The 19139-nt window shown below is 41.9% G+C and overlaps 2 protein-coding genes across 6 annotated transcripts in view; one reads left to right on the top strand and one right to left on the bottom strand.

Moving 5' to 3' along the window:
• Positions 1-3410, bottom strand: part of Dpf3 (double PHD fingers 3) — a 287741-nt gene extending 284331 nt beyond the window's left edge. The window contains exon 1 of the mRNA XM_063241223.1: positions 3274-3410. The gene's annotated coding sequence lies outside the window, so the exon portion shown is untranslated. The remainder of the gene's footprint in view (positions 1-3273) is intronic.
• The window catches only part of Dcaf4 (DDB1 and CUL4 associated factor 4), a 37395-nt gene continuing 21525 nt past the window's right edge, over positions 3270-19139 (top strand). Inside the window, exons 1-4 of one of the 5 annotated variants that reach the window (XM_063241217.1) lie at positions 3273-3383; positions 10206-10261; positions 15013-15112; positions 18695-18795. In XM_063241217.1, the coding sequence (XP_063097287.1) occupies positions 15021-15112; positions 18695-18795 (193 nt within the window). In that variant the 5' untranslated portion in view covers positions 3273-3383; positions 10206-10261; positions 15013-15020. Of the gene's footprint in view, positions 3384-10205; positions 10262-15012; positions 15113-18694; positions 18796-19139 lie in introns of all 5 variants that reach the window. The other 4 variants (XM_063241218.1, XM_063241219.1, XM_013155202.3 and 1 more) reach the window with 4 other exon arrangements.

The raw sequence follows: 19139 nt of genomic DNA, 5'->3' as shown, positions 1-19139 counted from the left end.
TAGAGTTTGTGGTTCCAACATTTTGTTATCAGTTATTTTGGACAAGATTTGCTTTTGTCTACCCATATACATATACTAGTACTGTATAAGAGGTTCATTATTAATGGAACGTATAGCTTCCTGGCATCTAGAACATTCTTCCCCTTTACCCAGGACTCTCTCTTTTCCAAAATCCCAGCAGTGGAGTCAGTCATCAGTATTTTGTTGAACATGTTGAAGGACTCTAGGGAATAGTTACCCAAACTATGGTACCGTGGTATACTGATTATTTAAAACCAACAGTACGGGGACTGAGGATTTAGCTCAGTGGCATATTTGGCAAGTGCCTACTTGGCAAGTGCAAGGTCATGAGTTCAATCCCTGGTTCCGGAAAAAAAAAAAGAAAAAAAAAATCAACAGTACTTGGGAATAAGTAGATGTTGGAAAAGTTTTTTCTCTGAAGTTCCCTGTTTTACCTAAAGCCTAGATCCTTCAAAAAAAAAAAAAAAAAAAAAGGAAAGGAAGGAAGAAGGAAAGAAAGAAAAGAAAAGAGAATGTGAGGAAGGAAGGAAGGAAGGAAAGAATGCAATGCTTTCAGTCTCTTCCCTACAATTTTATCAGCAAGAAAGATGAGGCTCACATCACAGAGTAGAGCCTAAAAGTCAAACATACATCCAACTACACCTTGATCTCAAACTCTGTTACCTTTCTTCTGAAGGTCCCCATCCCTCTTTCCAGAAATAATTTACTTTCCCTATGGCACCTAAACTCCCCATCTCTCTCCTCTATAAACAAAAACTTCCCCTTTTCTTTATGTGATGCCCTCATGCACATAGTACCTTTGGATACCTTTTCTCCTGTCACTCTGTCTATCGTCAGTTCATTTTCACCAACTCAAATTAAATCAGATTTCCATAGGGCGGAAGGAAATTTCCCTTTCCTCCTGCAATATATCATGAAAGGGATGCTGGAGAGTTTTAATAGGTTATTTCACTGCGGTTAATTAAACTGAACCTTCAATAGGTGGAGGGAAAGTCCCCTTTGCCCTGCAATATAATCATACAAAGGAGTTAAGAGAATTTTGTGGGATATTTAATGCAGGTTAGGGAAGGGGCTAGAGAATTACTTTAGATCCAGATTTCTGGTGACCCAGACACATCCCTCAGACACTCCTGAATAACACTGAAGCCAGGTGTGGTGGCACACATTTAAAATCTCAGCACTCAGGAGGCTGAGACAGAAGGACTGTAAATTTGATTCCTGCCTTCAAAACTTGGCAAGCCCTGTCTCAAAATTTTAAAAGAGCTGGGATCAATCACTATTACCAAAACAAAAAGCAACAATGACAGTAACAACAACAAAAAAATCCTACCAAATTCTGATATAGAGGATTTTTTTTTCTGGACTGAGAGAATTTAGCACTTTAATAGTTTGGATTAGTGTCTATGATGGAACTTGACAAGCATTCTAGTTTCATTAGCAACACATGCACAGGTCTCACTGGTTTTGGGGTTTTATTTATTTTGGTACCAGGGATTGAACTCATGATCTTGTGCTTGCCAGGCAGGTGTTTACACTGCTGAGCTAAATCCCCTGCAAAGAAATGTAATGTTCTGATTTTTAATTTACTTTAATTTATTTATTTTTGCAAGCCTCTTAAAATGAACAACTTCTACAGCAGCACTGGGAGGCTGAGGCAAGAGAACAGTGACTTTATGGCCTGTATGGGCTACACAGTGAGCCATGTCTCACGCACGCACAAAAGGAGTTTCTCTAGTCACAAATATATATCTCAGTCTACCAGGAAGGAAACTGAGGCTGATATGCTACCTGATTTGCATGAGACCAAGCTTCCTTTGTACCTGGATTTACAAAAGTTCTTTATCCTTTCCTCTGTGCCTTTTCAGGCCTCCAAGGCATACCCAGTGTTCACCTCACCTTTCCTCCTTACTGTTCCCTAGGAGGGGGCTGCACCTGGCCCAGTGGAGCCCTGGCTGACTGCATTCACTCACTCAGCAAGCCCCAGGCCAGCTCCTCCTCCCCACTTCCTCCAGTGATTACAGCTCTTTGGAATGGAATCCTGTTTTCTTCCTCCCAGAGTTCAAATCTTGCCGATTCTCCCTCTGAAATGTCTTCCATCTCTGCTCCCTCTAGTCCCAGGTGTCAACTCCCTAGCTTGGCCCTGGCTACCTTTCACAGGATTGCTATTCTCCTACTCACACCTGGGTGTCATTTCCAAGCACAGTTTCAGCGCTGCAGCTTCACAGCTCTGGGATCTCAGAGCCCCCACTGCTTATTCTTTCCCTGCCTTTGAGATTCTGCATTGTCGCCCCCAGTCACCTTTGTTTACAAGGATTTCCTTCCATTAGTCCCATTTACTGCTTATACAGGATTCCTGCCTTGTCCACCCAGATTACAGTGTCTGTCCTACTCTGACTATACTCACTTCTCACATTTTTCTCCTCAGCTAGTTCTACTCCATAGCGGGCACATATTTGTAAATGGTTATTGATTGCAACACCTTCAATAGGGACAATCAGTAAACACAACGACCTCGTTTCTGATGGGTGCAGCCACTCACAGGGATTGGGATAACAGGGCACAAGACAATGTCAGGCCTGCCAGTGGCCCACAGCAAGCCTGGCCTGTTTTATCCAGCTCCCCTCACAAACTGTCACTTCTGACCCATGTGCCATCACAGGCTTCCATTTTCCTTGTTGAGAAAATGGTTGCCGGCTGATACCTAGCAACAGGCACACGCAGATCATTCCAGAAATGTTTGTATGAACAAACTTGGGGCTGGAGAGGCTATCAGAGCATTAGATCAATTGCCTGTGACAAGAGAATACACAGAGAAGGGAAGTGTCTCGCTGAGGGCACGCAGCAAGTAGAAAACAAGTAGATCCAACACCGAGAACACCGGAGTCTCCTAGGAGCCACGAAGAGCCAGGGTCAGCCACCTAAGGTCACTGCCCGGTTGTCAACAGACGTCTGTTTCCTTCATCTCGGAGCCTCCTTTGGCCTTTCTAGAACACAATTCTTTCCTCTCTCCCAAATTTCAGCGTTAGTTCAGGGGTCAGGGAGCAGCCGCAAAAAAGAGACGGAACCAGATTCTACTCCCAGCCTCGCGCCCGGGCCCTCAAGCAACCAGGCCAGGGCGGAGCCGAAGCCTCAAGCCCCTCCCGCTCGTAAGAGCTCGCCTATTGACGTTGACAGACTGAAGTTTTACCCAATAAGATGGCAGAGCAGGTCACTGTAGCCCTATCGGCTGCGAAAGTACAAAAACGTGCGCACCTAATTGGCTGACACCACAACTCGGTCTTTCCGGGTCGTTCCACGCCTCACGCGTACTTCTGCAGAGCTGGGCCCGAGAAGGAGTCTGGAAGGACGCAACGTCTGAGTGAGTAAGTGCCTCCGTAGGGGTTCCTGGGCGTCGGTTGTGGGGCTGCTACTCTCCCTTTACAGAGGTGGGGGAGGGGGAGTTGGGGCGTCCGGGGAAAGGGGTGAGCAGGGGTGCCCACGTGGAATACTGGCCTGAGTGGGACGTGGGTGGCCGTCTGGGCCCTGGAGTCCCGGGGCGTGGAGCCCGGCGTGTCCTGCGAGCTTGGCTCCTCGGCCTCCCACGCTGGGGGAGGGGACTCCGAGTGTCGCCACTGCTGTCAGACTCTGAAGTGTGGCCTAAAGGAGCTGAAGCCCCACCAGCGCCTGAGAGTGGCTGGACTGCAGGCCTGGAGGCGGTTTTGCGCGATAAAGTTCAGATTGGAATCGAACCCAATCCCGTACCCGAGACAGGAAGGGACGAGGTGAGGCGGTCACCTGCACAAGGCCGTGCCCCACTGTGGGTCGTCCGGCCGAGTTCCTGTTCCCTCCGAGTTGCGCGTTAGTGAGGAAGCCAGCCTTTCCACGCTAGTTCTAAAGAGTCCCGTGGGCCTGCGGGGCGCCCCTGGTTCGGGAGAAACCGCGACACACCCTCCGAGCCCTTGGCATTGTGTTGTGAGTAGAACGGCGCTGCAAAAAGGAAGGAAAACAATGGGGCAGCTTCCTGGAGAAAACAAAATCACACAACTCCCAAATCAGATTTTAAATACTTGGAAATTGGTTGAGATGGTGTCCTGTGGGTTTGCAGGCCCGGAAGTTTGGCCGACTAGGGTGGAATCCCGGTTCCAGCACTGCCATAATTTTCTCTGTGTTTGCGCTCTTAGCCTTAGTTTCTCATTGTAAAATAGGGGTAAAATATCAGCTCAGGGTGGGAAATAGTACGCACACACCCCACCTGAAGTATTTAGTAAACGAGTGTTAACAGAAAATCTATTTTTCTGTTTTTTCTCTTTACTTTGACCATGTCTGAACTTCATTTTGGGGGTGAAAACCTTACTATTCGGCTTTGCAAACAAGTGATTTGCACATTACAGTGAAATAGGCATCAGAATCGCACTGAATTTCCCTGTTGTTAGATATCTACGGTGTTCATCTCTTTAAACATTATATATGCCTTGGTAAACATCTTTTTGGAGATAAAATTCACATACCATAAAATCCACAGTTTACACACACACACACACACACACACACACAAACTCTCTGAGGATTGAACCCAGGGATACAGTGTAAACACTGAATTACATCCCTGACCATCACCTCTTTTTTTTTTTTTAAACATAAAACTTGGATAAATTGTCAAACTGGGCTCAAACCTGCATTCCTCCTGCCTCAGTATCTCAGAATGCTGGCATTACAGGAATGTGCCACGACACTTGGCTTAAATTCACTATTTTAGTTTGCTATGTAGTTCAATCTGGGCTTCATTTCACTATGTGGCTGTCTGGCCTTAAACCCACGGCAGTCCTGCCTTGGCCTCCCAAGGTCTCCAGCGAGCGCCACTACACCTGGTTATGTGGAGATTCTAGTGTGTTCCCAGGATTGTGCAACCATCTCTAGCTCTGTATCTTAATTCCAGAAGTTTTATCGCTGCCCAAAAAGCATGTGGTCCAGGGCCCCAGAGCTGAGTTGTTGGGCTGTAGCTCAGGGCTACGGGGTACAGCCCCGGGGCTTCCTAACTGGGAAGCTTGCTGCGGCAAGCAGAGGTTATCCTGCTGTGGGTAAAGGGAGCAGAACCAGTGCATGCTGGCTGTCCACCCCTTACCCACCCCCATAAGTTCGCTCTGGATTGCAGATTGCTAGATAAGCGCAGGGAGGGCGTGTTGGAACAGGTCTGGAGGAGGAGAGAGGCCGGTTATATGGGGGAAACAGCCGGAAACCCAAATCAAGCTGTGCGCATGAGGAAAACTGGAAAAAACTGCCTTGTTGTGGAGCAAAACACCACACTTGCCAATGATTCTGCCATTTTGAGAGTGTAGCAGGAGGATTGCAAGTTCGAGGCATCTTCAGCATTTAGATAAGGGAGACCTTATCTAAAAATAAAATTTAATAAAAATGTAGCTCAGTATAAAGATCCTGAATTCAATCCCAAGTAACGCAAAGAAAAAAGTGCTTGCAGGGGGGATGGGTGCTTACCTGGCATGATGGTGCGCGCCTTGCATACCTCTAATCCCAGCACTGGAAATTCAAGTCCAGCCTGGGCAATTTAGAAATTTAGTGAGACCTTTTTTTAGAATAAAAAGGAATGAAAGATATAGCTCAGTTCTCAGACACTAGGTTCAGTCTCCTGTATCTTGGGGAGGGGAGGCGGGGTAAAGATTAAAAGCTGGGCTTGAGAAACTGCTCAGGAATTTGCTGCAGTTGTGGATAAACAGAGGTTGAAAGATTGAAAACCCAGCGGGGGATGTAGCTCAGTGGCACCGGCGCCTGCCTGGCAAGCTCAAAGTTGTGAGTTTGATCCCCGGTACCAAAAAAAAAAAAAAAAAAAGATTGGAAGCCAAAGTTGTTGAACCTCGAGAAAGACATTGTAAAAATGACAGGCCTGGCCTGCCATCGAGGTGAACAGCAGGGGATGGAGAAAGTGAGCCAGGTACGTGATTCTGAAGGAAACATTGACATGGTGGTGGCCTGTGCGTGTGGTCCCAGCTACTGTGTAGGCTGAGGTGGGAGAATTCCTTTAGCCCCAGAGTTCAGGGTCAACTTGGCTAATGCAGCAAGATCCTGCCTCCAAGAAAAAATGCCCATCCAAGGGACATGTTTCACAGGCAGAAATCTAATTAACAGAGCCAAACAATGGGTGCTGCAACTCATATGGTAGAAATTATCCTCAGATTTGTTTTTCTTTTTCTGAGAGGATTGTTTCATTTTGTTTTGTTTTTCTGAGGCAGGGTCTGCTGTGTAGTCCAGGCTGGCCTTGAACTCACTATGTAGCCCAGAGTGGTCCTGCTTTCAGTCTTTCTCCCTCAGTCACCTAAGTGGTGGCATTACATGTGTTAGCCACCATGCTGGTTTATTTCCACGGTTTTCCAAGGTAGAAAATAAAGAATGTAAACACTGTGTTTTCAGAGTTTATCATTACTGTTGCATTACCATAAACTGTTGCTTACCAAAATACACATCCCTGCCTGCCCGCCCAAATATATGAAAAATGATGAGGCAGAACTACTGTAGGTATTCATCTTGTTTAGATAATGTACATCCATATTTGCCTTTTCAGCAATAGCTGTCAGCCAAGTGTGTATCTGGAATAAGGCAAGTATCTACCCACCTGTCACCTAAGAAAGGATCAACAAGCAGATAATGAAAAAGAGTTGGATACGCAGAAGAAAGTTAATTTTAAACCCCTATGCCCCACCCTGCATGCTTTCCTCTTTACCTTAAAATGACCTAACCAAGGATTACTAAATTGTGTTTAGGTGCTAGCTTGCTGTGTTTAACCTTAAAAAGAATCGCTGACAGAATGGGAAAGGAAAGAAATTAATGCTGACTGAAAATAAATGAATATTACATATTCAGTCATTTTAGTATCTTACATAGTGATGTATAGTCTTTTTCTGTAAACTTTTTCAGTTGTGGATTTCAGAGTATTTAGTACTTTAATCCAGGTGCTGGTGCTGTAAAAACTAAAATATCTAATTTATCATCCTCTACGTTGATGCCAGGATAAGATCATCTATGGATCTGATTACATACAAATTCTGTTCCATAAATTCTTAATTAATGAAACCAGTTCCTTTGTTCTTTGATTGAAACAGGACATTTCAAATCTGATCTGTAAGCCAGGTTTGTTGGCACACACTTATAATCCCAGCACTTGGGAGGCTGAGACAGGAGAAGCTCCAAAAGTTCAATTGCTGGCCTGGGTTTATGCCAGCCTGAACTACATAGTGAGACCCTGTCTCAAAAAAAATCTAATTTATAAATTTATTTTTCAACAAAAGTATAATCAAATTGAGGATATAGCTCAGAAACACAGCATCTGCCTGGTAAGTGCAAGGTCCTGAGTTCAATTCCTGGTACAAAAATAAATTAATAAGTAAAATGAGGGAGACGCAGTACCAAGATCTTAGTGGTTTACAGATGTGCATAAAGTGTATGTTGTGGCTTAAATGAAAGTCACATTCAGCCCGATTCTGGTTTTAACCACTTACCAGTCCAGTTACTTAAATACAGGATGACCAAAAGTCGTGAATTTTTTTCATTAATTTTATAGGATAATATAACAGGAAATATAAAAACAGTTTTATCAAATTTATCCAATTCAAGAACCAACTGGTTGGGTTGGGCATGATAGTACATGCCTGTAATCTTAGCACTTAGGAGGCTGAGGCAAGAGAATTGCGTGGGTTCTAGGCCAGCCTCGACTACATAGTAAATTCAAGGCCAGCCTGGACTACAGTGTGAGACCCTGTCTCAAAAAAAAAAGGGGATCAAAACTGGTTGGAGTGATACAGAATAATACATAAACATGCTGCCTGAGTGACAGAGTAAACTCTTAAGTAGTTAAAATTTGTCATATTAAAGTGTTATGTATGGTACTACAGGTTTTTATTGTTGGTTCTTGGTATTATTTTTGTTTGGGGATTAAGCCAACCTAAGTTATTTGCTCTAAACTACATTTCCAAACTTTTTAAAGTGGTTTGTTTGTTTTGTTTTGTTTTTTGTTTTTTGAGATAGTCTTTCTGAATTGCTAAGTGGCCCAGGCTCAGGCTTGAACTTGGAATCATCCTGCCTCAGCCTCTCACAGTGCTAGGATTACAGGAATACACTAGGGCACCTGGTGGTACTATAGTTTTTGGAAAGCTGACAATTTGATGAGATGTTTCTGAAACAGACAAACTTGAGGAGACAATGCACATTGCTGCAATATAGGACTCTTCAGCCTTGAGGGAAGAAAAGGAAAAAAGCATACATGGAACATAAATCATACTCTCTTCTTTCTCTGGATTTGCCTGTGCTGGAGATTTCCTGTACATGAAATTGTAAAATATGTAACCCTTTTGGTCTGGCTTCTTTCACTTAATGTTTTCAAGCTTCTTCACATCATTCAGCCATCAGTACTTCATACCTGCCAATGACTGAATAATATTCTTTTGTGTGAATGTATCACATTTTGTCTAGGCCTTGATCAATTGATGGAAATGGATTATTTTCAGCTTTGGCCCTATTACGAAAAATGCTACTATTAACCAGTTAGTTCCAAATTTTGGTTTGATTTGTTTCACTTTGAAACAAAATTTCACTGTGTAGTTCAGGGTGGCCTTGAACTCACTGTGTAGTCCAGGCTGACCTCAGACTCATGGCAGTCTTCCTGCTTCAGTCTCCTAAGTTGCTGGAGTAACAGGCATGTGTCATCACACCCAGCCAGTTTAATGTTTTTAGTAGCCATATGTTTTCACTTCTCCGGACTGTATATCTAGAAATGGAATTAAACTTTCAAGGAAGTGCCACACTTTTTCCCTGAATGGCTGGGGCTTTGTGCATTCTGACAGCAGTACATCCTCACCAATACTTGTTACTGATTGGTTGGTTGGTTGGTTTTTTGGTGGTGTTGATCAAGTCCAGGGCCTCATATAGGCTAGATAAGAACTCTACCACTGAGCTATACCCCAACTCTGTTTGTTTTTTTGTTGTAGCAGTCATAGCATCTCATTATGTTTGTTTGTTTTTAGTACTGGGAATTGAACTTAGGACCTTACACTTGGCAGGCAGATACTGTGCTGCTGAGCTGTATCCCTGGCCCTCTCAATATGATTTTGATTTGTATATATTTACCCTTTGCTTTTTTTTTTTTTTTTTTTTTTTTTTGCTCTTTTTGAGACAAGGTCTCACCATGCGGTGCAGGCTGGTCTTGGGCTCACTTTGTAGCCCAGGCTGGTCTCAAACTTGCCACAATCCACCTGCGTCAGTCTCCCAAGTCCTGGGAGTACAGGAGTGTGTTACCATGCCTGGCTTCCTTTGCTTATTTTTAAATTGAGTTTATTTCTTACTGAGTTGCAAGAGTTCTTTGGTCTGGATCTCCAATCCTTTTTTTTTTCTTTTTTTTTCTTTTTTTATTTTGCGATATCGGGGATTTGAACTCATGACCTTGCGCTTGCCAGGCAGGCGCTTATGCCGCTGCGCTAAATCCCCGGCCCTCCTATCCTTTTCAATTACATGATTTATAGATATTTCCTTCTGTAAGTTTTTTTTTTCACGTTACCAACGATATCCTTTGACACTTGAAAGTTAATTTTGATGAAGTTCAGTTTTTTTTTTTTTTTTCATGTTTTCAGTGTCATATCTAAGAAATTTGTTGCTATTCCAGGGTAATTTAGGATATGATGGTTTTAAAGCTTGGATGTATTTTAATTTTAGTAAACAAGATATCACTATGTGGTCCAAGCTGGCCTGGAATTTTTAAGGTCAAACAAAAATACTCCTGCCTCAGGTTCTTAAGTAGCTGGGCCTGAAGGCATGGACATCATCCAGCTCAAAGTTACTCTAAATTTTAAAGGTAAATATCCAGTTGCCCATCAAGTAAAAAGACTAACAGTGATCTACATATATCTGTCCTTATGTCAGTATCACAGGATGTATGAGTTCTTCACTTTATTCTTTTTCAAATTTGTTTTGGCTGTTCTGGATCCCTTGTATTTCTTTATAAATTTCAGGATGAGTTTCTCCATTGTAGAAAAAAAAAAAGGCAGCTGGATATTTAGTAGGGACTGCAATCTCTCGTTTCTTTTTGTGATGTTTTATCATTTTCAGTGTATGTCATGCATTTATTTTCTTAAACATATTCCTAAATAATTCATTCTTTTTGATGCTATTGTAAGTGTAACTTTTTTTTTTTTTTTTGTACCTAGGATCAAACTCATACTTCCAAAGCAGGCGCTTATGCTGCTGAGCTAAATCCCCGGCTGTAAGTGTAACTTGAATTTCATTCTATTTGTTCATTGCATTACCATATATACATTAATATAACTGAATTTTTTTTTTGTCTTGTTTTATTTTTTTGAGGCAAAGTCTCACTAAGTAGTTCAGGCTGGCCTTGAACTATGTAGCCCAAGCTGGCCTCAACCTGGAGATGATCCTCTTGCTTCAGCCTCCCCAGTTCTGAGATTACAGGCATGCACCACTACACCCAACTTTTATAAGTTGATCTTGTATCCTATAACTTTGCTGGATTTTGATGGATTCTTTAGGATTTTCTATATAAAACTGTATCTACAAATTGAGATACTTTCACTTCTTTGACTCTTTGATTACCTTTTCTTTCCCTAGTTGACCTACCTAGAACTTCCGGTACATGTTGAATAGAGAACAGACATTTCTCTCTTCTCTCTCTTGTCAGTCTTTTTTTTTTTTTTTTTTTTTTTGTCTTTTTCTTTTTTGTCAGTACTGGGGATCGAACTCACAACCACACACTTGCAAGGCAGGTGCTTATGCCACTGAGCTAAATCCCCAGCCCTCTTGTTAGTCTTGTTAGGGAAAAACTTTCACTCTTCCACCATTGATGATATTGTCTGAGGAATTTTTGTAGATACCCTTTAACAGGTTCAGAGAATTTCTTCTAGTTTGTTGAGTGTTTTTATCAGAAAATGGTGTTGGATATTGTCTAGTGCTTTCTCTGCAGCAATTGAGAAAATTGTGTGGGTTTTCCCATACCTATTAATTCAATGTATTACATTGATTGATCGATATAGGTTGAACCAACCTAATTTTGGGGATAAATCTCACTTGTTCATAATGTAATATGTTCCTGAATTTGCCTTGCTTACGTTTTATTGAGGAGTTCTGTTTCTACATTTGTAAGATATAATGATCTAATGTTTTTGTTGTCCGATTCTGATATCAGATTACTGTTGTCCTCATAAGGCTGGAAAGTTGTAGAAAATATCTTCTATGTAACTTCTTTACTAAAAAGAAAAAATAGGATCTCATTGTGTTGCCCAGGCTTGAAATTCCTGGACTTAATCTTCCTACCTCATCCTTCAGCCTCTTGTGGCTGGAACTGAAGGTACGTGCCACCACATTCCACTAACTCTTGTAGTCTCTTTTGGGTTTTTTTGAGTCTCGCTACACAGTTCAGGCTGGCCTTGAGCTCACCTGGTAGCCCAGGCTGATCCTCCTGCCTCAGTCTCTGAGTTCTGGAATTACAGGTGTGAGCCACCACACTTGGTGTTCTTGGATTATTTTCTTGTAATTGATCCCCAAAACAAAGAAGATACGTACTTTTACAAGTTACTTGATAGATATTGCCTAATCCAAAAAAATCAAGTCATGTTTATTTATTATTTTAGAATAGCCATCTCTTAAAATTTACTTTTTACACTTTCAGAAGCTTAAAAGATTTTTGGAAAGGCAAACATAGCCTAGGCCTCCTGCAACACATTTTAGAGTTTATGCCCTGCAGAGCAATTCCAGGATTGTTGGACCTAGCATTTCACACAACAAATTGTTATTAGGTGTTCTCCGCCTAGAGTAGTGCTTCTCAATCCTGTGCTATTTTAGGCTAAATAACTCTTTCTTCTTGGGTAGGGTTGAGAATTGAACTGGGCCCTTGCACTGAGCTGTTTTGCCAGCTTTGTTATTTCAAGACCAGATCTCATTAAGTTTTCTTTTTTTTTTTTTTTTGTCTTTTTCCTTTTTATCGGTACCGGGGATTGAACTCACGACTGCCTGCTTGCAAGGCAGGCACTTATGCCACTGAGCTAAATCCCTAGCCCCTAAAGGGTATAAAATTAAATACAACAAAACAGAACAAAATAGAACATAAGAAAGCAATGTAAGAGATAATAAAATTTCAAAGCTAGACGACCTGAGAGCTTCCCTATTTGTCATATTGTCTCTTGTTTTCTTCCAAATAGTTGTCCATGTCTTTGCATACAGAGAATTCATACAAAACAGCATAGTATAAAACTGATCCGAGGGCTGGGGATTTAGCTCAGTGGCATAAGCGCCTGCCTTGCAAGCAGGCAGTCGTGAGTTCGATCCCTGGTACCAATAAAAATGAAAAAGACAAAAAATAAAAAATAAAATAAAAAAAACTGATCCGAACAGAGAGGAAGACATTTTAGGTCTTCAAAACCAGACAATTGGGAAGTCACTAATGGCTGTCGTAGAGTCTCGTTCTCTTCAGGATATCTGTCCATACTTTCATGTGTATTGAAGTTCAACAAAACAAATCAGGCTAAAATAACACCATTAATTAGAATAAAGCAAAACAGAGATAAAAGTATTTCCCTTCAAAGAGATAGTAGAAGGAAATCCCCTCTATTTGCTACATTTCCTATGGTCGTCCTCTCAAGGGATGTCCAGATTACTGGGCCTAGGATGGTTAACAGGATCCGTAGCTTTTACCCACTAGAGCAACCCATCTCTGCACCTCCACCCCCTGCCTAAGTGGGGCAAACAAAATTGTCTCCAGATACCGTACTGTGTCCTAATAGACAAAACTGTCTGTGGTTAGGAATTACAGATCAGCCAACCAAGCACAGTAGCATACACCTAATCCCAGCTATGCAGGAGGAAATAGTGTAGGAAGGTTACAAGTTTGAGGCCAGCCTGGGCAATTTAGCAAGACCCTGACTCAAAAAACAAAAACAAGAGGCTGGGGATTTAGCTCAGTAGCATAAGCACCTGCCTTGCAAGAAGGCAGTCGTGAGTTCGATCCCCGGTACTGATAAGATTTTTTTTAAAAAAAAATGTAAAAAAAAAACAAAAACAACAACATGAGCTCAATGGTAAAGCACTTGAAGCAATCACCAAATCACCAGCTCCACAAAAATAATCACTGAGCTACAAATCATGATACTTGCTGGATTTCATATGACTTAAAAATTTGAGCTGAAGTCTCAATATACATACATAAATGGTACAGTATATACATATAGATAGATAGAGATATGATGTATAAATCTGTATCTTTAGTTTTGGTTTTTCTCTAGATTCCCCGGCCTTATTTCCAACTGTTACATCTTGAGGTTGATGTGTTCAAAATCAGCCATAGTTTCTGCATTCCTTGACTGTTCTTCCTCTATCTTTGGACTGCTGGCTCAAGGCTGGCCTTTGACTTGTGGCAGTCTTCCTGCCTCAGCCTCCCAACCACTGTGATTACAGACATTGTCTATGGTGTCCTCTTTGTGCAGCCCCTCACTAAGGCTAATGGTGTAGGAAAAGCATGGTTCTGCCTCCTGATGGGCCAGAGCTGAAGGCTTGGAGTGAGTACCAGGGTGTGTGATCTTCACTGTATTCCCAGATTAGTAGACAGAAGCTAGAGTTGTTTATGTGTAGACTGCACACTCTAAAGGGGAGGTTTTTTTTTGTGGAATTGGTAGTAATAATAAATTTTATGTCGGCATGGCTTATGTTTAACTCTGACCATATGTACTGCTCACAGTGTCTTTTAGCTTGAAGCTTAACTATAAACACTTTATTCTTTGGCTGCATGACAGGATAGTTGATCCAGGGTGAACCCCATACATACGGTGTTTGGGGACAGTTCTTTAGGAAAATGAATACAGTGGCTATGCTTGCAGATTAGAGAAGGCCATGATATTTACAGAGGAGGGAAGCATCTATTGGCAAACGAGCAGATGTGGTCTAGAAAGAAATCATGGAATCTTTGATTCTTTTGGTGCTAGAGAGAGAACCCAGGGCCTTGCACATGCTGAGAACATGCTTTACCACTGAGCTATACCCTCACCCCATGAATGACTTCTGAACCTTTTGACTCTGCTGCATCTGTGGAAACAGACAGGAATAAACAACATAGGAACTTGATGCTCAGTAAGGGTGCGTGAGCTGGAGAGGAGCCTGTGTTGGTGAATTGGATGGGGTTAAATGAGAAAAGAAGAGGATCTGTGGACAGCACAGGGGTGTGTGACCCAGGAGAACCCAGGAAAAGATGTATTTGACAAGAGGAGAACCAAGAGAAGACACTGCAGCAACAAAGGGAAGAGATGCTTCATAGTTAGGTTGCAGGAATAAGGGCCAGAAAGAACACCAAGAAGGTGTTGTCAAGGAGGTGATGACAGTCAATACCTCAGCAAAACATTTTAGCAGAACAGGGTGGAGGGAGATGCCAGGCTCCAATGGGTTGCGGGATATTGAGAAATGAAGACAGCTAATTTGTTTTTAGACAGCATTCTTTCAGACTGTTTCTTTTGGAGCAAAAATGGAACACATACAAATGGAAAACCTGGGCATGTTTATAAGCTGAGTCAAACAGAGGGAGGCATTAAACATACAAGAACAGATAGGTATGGAGTCCTTGGGGAGGTGCGAGATCAACAGCCAGGTAGAATATGCTTTGAAAAGGTCCTGGAACATGCCTGTTTCTCCAACACAAAGAAAGACAGAATTAGTATAGGCAGATGTTTGTGGAGTAGAGAGAGCCTAGCAGTGGTGGCAAACCTATGGCATGCATGCTGCAGCCAATTTTCTGTTATCACTGAAAGCTCTAAAAAGGTTCATCATTGCTGTGTTAGGCATTCATGCCTGATCACTTCTCTTCTTTGGAAGAAGGACCTGTGCCATCCCTCCAGGGTGTTGGGAAGGAAATGGGAAATTACTGGAGGTGCTCTTTACAGGGAAAGTACAGATGCCAAGAAGCAAGTGGGAGCACACCCACACACAGGGACATATGTGACATTCTCTTTTCTCTTTTAGGAACAGAAATGAATAAAAGCAGCAGGCAGAGTAGGAAAAGATATGGGAGAAGAAGCCACCCACAGAACTCTTGGTTCAGACAGCACAGTTCCAGTGAGAGGCAAGTGTGCCAGGGCTGAGGAGCCAGCTCTGCCCAGTGCTACAGTGCATTTCACACCTCTGTGTGCACGGGTTCTGAGGAGAGCTGTGTAGCTTAGCAGGCTCCCTGGGTATGTGGTTGCTGTGAGTCTGTCTGCCACTCAGGTGAAGGGGCACAGCTACACTCTTCTTTCTTTCAGAGTGACTGCAGTGGCTTCTGGTCAGAGTGTTATCCATATGGTTATAGGTAGACATTACCTTACACAGTTAGTGACATATTTCTCTATTTTAGTGTGGTTTTAAAGTCTATATATATGAAACACTATATTGAATATACACAAACGTCTATTTAAAAAATACACAGGAGGCTGAGACAGGAGGGCCAAATTTAAGACTAACCTTGGATACATAAGGAATTCAAGGCCATAGTGAAACTCTCCAAAAAAGAGAAAAAAAAATTTTAAATGTAATGAACATCATGTATCCAGCACCCAACTTAGAAAATAAGGTTGATACTTAATTAAAGCATCCAGTATAAATATTTTCTCCATTTCATTTGTTTTTCTTCATGAAAGAAGTTTTGTCTTGAAACCAGATAACTTCTCTGGTCCCAGGAAAGGATACAAGCTCTGCCACTGAGGGCTTCTGCAAGACTCCTGGCCACCCTGTCTTTCTGTAGCCTTCAGTGTCACAAGCTCAACTCAGCACCAAAATGGATGCAGCTGCCAAATTTTATTTTATTTTTTTTTTTTTTAATTTTATTTAAGGAGAAAAGAAAAAAAAAGCAGAGAAAGGGTACAAGTTATACAGATTTGCAGAAAAAAATGAACAGTAGGAAATTACTAGTTAATGGATTACATATTGTCATCTTAGAAATAATTGTTCAAGTCACAAAATTAAAGCTTGTAAAGTGGACATTCCATCAATGATACTGCAAACAGTTCTGTTCAATGATCCAATAAAACTCTGTGATATCATATTCTATCTTATACACTTAAATATACATGCAGTTAAATAGTTTAGAGCACTTTCTTTTCCTCTCTTTTGTACAAAGACTATTACACATTTTGGGTTTCATTGCTCTCACGGTTCTTATTACTATTTTGGAAGAGAGTAAAACCAAATGTGACATAACAGAACAGAATCGGTCAAGTCAAAAGGGTGGACATAATAGATAATGTGAAAACATAATACAAGGTGATCAACAATGGTTACCATAATGCCTCCCGCTATCTCTAATAGAATTGCCTATACCATCAGTTATGATACAATTGAACAAAACAGTAAAGAACAAAACCGACAAAACCAAACCATTGGAGACATTGTAGGTCTTCAAAAGTAGATAAAAGTCAACGAGAATGGGCGTTATAATGAATCTCATTATCTTCACAGCTGATGCCTAAATTTTCGAACCTGATACTATCCAGCAAAACAGAATAGGGGAACATCAATTAAAAACCAGATGGTGAGAGTAATACAGGGCTTTAAATCGAGGTAATGGAAAGTCAAAGTGGGTTACTATAATATATCCTGTTATTTTTTTTCCTTTAATTAAAAGGATAAAAATTTTTAAAAAGTATTATAAAAGTAAATAATGGAGTGGAGATTGAGATAAAAGAGGGCATAACAACGAAACAGCACAGATCAAAACATAACCATTTAAGCAGAATAGTGTTTCACCACCAGATAATCCTGACCTAAAAGTAGTTACCATATTGTCTCTTTCCTTGAAATCCTTGAGTACAACTTCGTATACTGTAGCATTAAGTATATCAAAACAATGTAAAACCATTTAAGAGAATGACAGCATTACAGAGTATTTAGAATCGACTAACAGAAAATCGCTGTCAAATTTTAAATTCTCCTCTGGTTCAGACCTCCTTTTAAAACAGACAGGTTGTGTGTGTGTGTGTTTGGTTTTTTGGGGTCTCACTAGTCCCAAACTGGCCTCGAATTTGTAGCAGTCCTTCTGCCTCAGCTTCAAATGCTAGGATTACATGCATTTGCCACTACACCTGGTGCAACAGACAGATTTCTTAGTTACGAGACCATAAGATGTCAAGTATCGAGATGCTTCTGTGGACAAAATTAACCCAAACAGTAACAGAAGCCCTGGGAGTTATAGAAGGAACAAGGACTTTAGACTCAGGAGCTCTGCTTTCTTTTGTGCAACTGGGTCACGTACCTCAGCACTTTGTGACACTGTTTCTTATATGAAACAGATAAAATAACCTCTTACAGAGGAGTGCATATAAAGCCCTAAAAAGCTACCTGGTTCCAAATAGCAGCACATGGTGAGTCTCACTGGGTAGAAATCCTCAAATTTGGCCAGTGTTGCAGAAAGGTCAGGACTTTGCTCAGTGTTTGCATGTTTTATAAGGAGACCATGGATACTTTTTGGGGGCTCTTAGCTATCCCCAAGAGCACAGTGTATCATAAAATGTGATCACTGTAAGAGTCCCTGTAAAGTTTGGGCTGAGTGGCTTGGAAACCTGCTGAGCACATCTACCTTCTGGGCTCTTCCATGTGGAAAGAATGGAGCAGCAGCCTTTGGATGAAAAACAAACATTTGTCATGGTGCTTAATCCTTCCTCTTCCTGCTGATCACAGATGAACTGCCTCAGGAAGCTGTAGGCCAGGAAGAGGGGAGTAAATAATTTTCCCTGAAACTCTATACATAACACTAGTATTTGTGAAAGAAAGAATGTTTTATCATTCCTTTACCCTAGTTTTGCCCCTCATATTCCTTTTAGTATGTGTGTGTAGGGGAGAAATTAATGATTTAGGCTGGGTATGGTGGTGCCTGTAATCCCAGCACTTGGGAAGCTGAGGCATGAGGATCACTGTGAGTTTGAGGCCATTCTGGGCTACATAGTAAGTTTAAGGCCAGCCTGAACTACTCAACAAGACCCTGTCTCAAAAAAACAGCAAAAAAATTCTTGGTGTGTGTGTGTGTACTGCAAATTGAACTCAAGACCTCACACTTGCCAGGTAGGTGCTGTGCCGCTGAGCTATATTCTCAGCCCAAAATTCTTGATTTTAAAGTGAATTTTATCAGGATTCTAAATAAAGATCTTTTGCTTTATCACTGTATCCTTCAATCTGTAATTAACACAAACTACTTATGGTTTACCAAGCCACTGTTTTAGCTGTGGCTCTGTGTCTATCACTGAGCAAATTCCTGTGCCGTTGTTCTCTGAGCCCCAGTTTCTCTGTCTGTGAGATAGGCTAACCAGGTGCAGTTTAAACTCTTCTACTAAATCCAAAACTCACCGGGCCTTATAATTGCTGTTGAGCTGACAAATGAGCCTGGATGGTAAAATTCTTTTTGGCAAAGATTTCTGTTCTACTTTTTACCTGAAAGATTCCAGAAGACCTCACAAAAGGCGCAAATGAGAAGAGGAAATTACTGTGACATACATATTCTCTGAGGGAAAAAAAAGATAAACCAAAATCACCCTCTTTTTGATGTTTTTATAGTAAGTTCTAAAGGGATCAGAAAGTAAGGGGCAAAGGATGCAGAATCGCCTGGGTAGGATTCCCCAGTCTGAGTAATTGGGAACTCAGGCCCTTCACTGCAGTCATCACAGCCATATGTCCTTAGGTGTACAACAGGGGCACAGCAGAGAGCTCAGGATTCTGACCACAGTGATGAGGAGTGCCCCTCGGCCTCATCCAACACTACTGGGGATACTTCTGCACCAGGTAAGGCAATTGTTGGAAAAGACTTCTCTGGCCCAGCAGCCATGGTGGAGGAAGGCTTCCCCTGCCAGGTCCTCTGGTATTGTCTCTTCTGCTACTCTTCCTCCTCAGCCACACTCAGATGTGTCTGTGTCTCCTTACTTGCATGGAAGTCACCAGTGCATTCTTGACTTGAAGGGAATCCATGAAGCAAGTTGGAGGAGCTGTAGTGACAGGAACAATGATAGAGCAGATGGTCTCCTCCAGGACTAAGCTCAGACCAGGATAGAGACTGACCGTGTCAGACTCTGCTGGCCCTCAGAAAAAGACAGGCAGCTGGGCTCCTCCTTAGGTGGGTCGGTTCCCAG

Source organism: Cavia porcellus, unplaced genomic scaffold, assembly GCF_034190915.1.
Source record: "Cavia porcellus strain 051 isolate PalLab524CR breed Dunkin Hartley unplaced genomic scaffold, mCavPor4.1 scaffold_31, whole genome shotgun sequence".
In the NCBI taxonomy this organism is placed as follows: Eukaryota; Metazoa; Chordata; class Mammalia; order Rodentia; family Caviidae; genus Cavia; species Cavia porcellus.
Note: the sequence above shows the minus strand (reverse complement) of the source record. Positions and strands in the feature narration are given on the sequence as shown.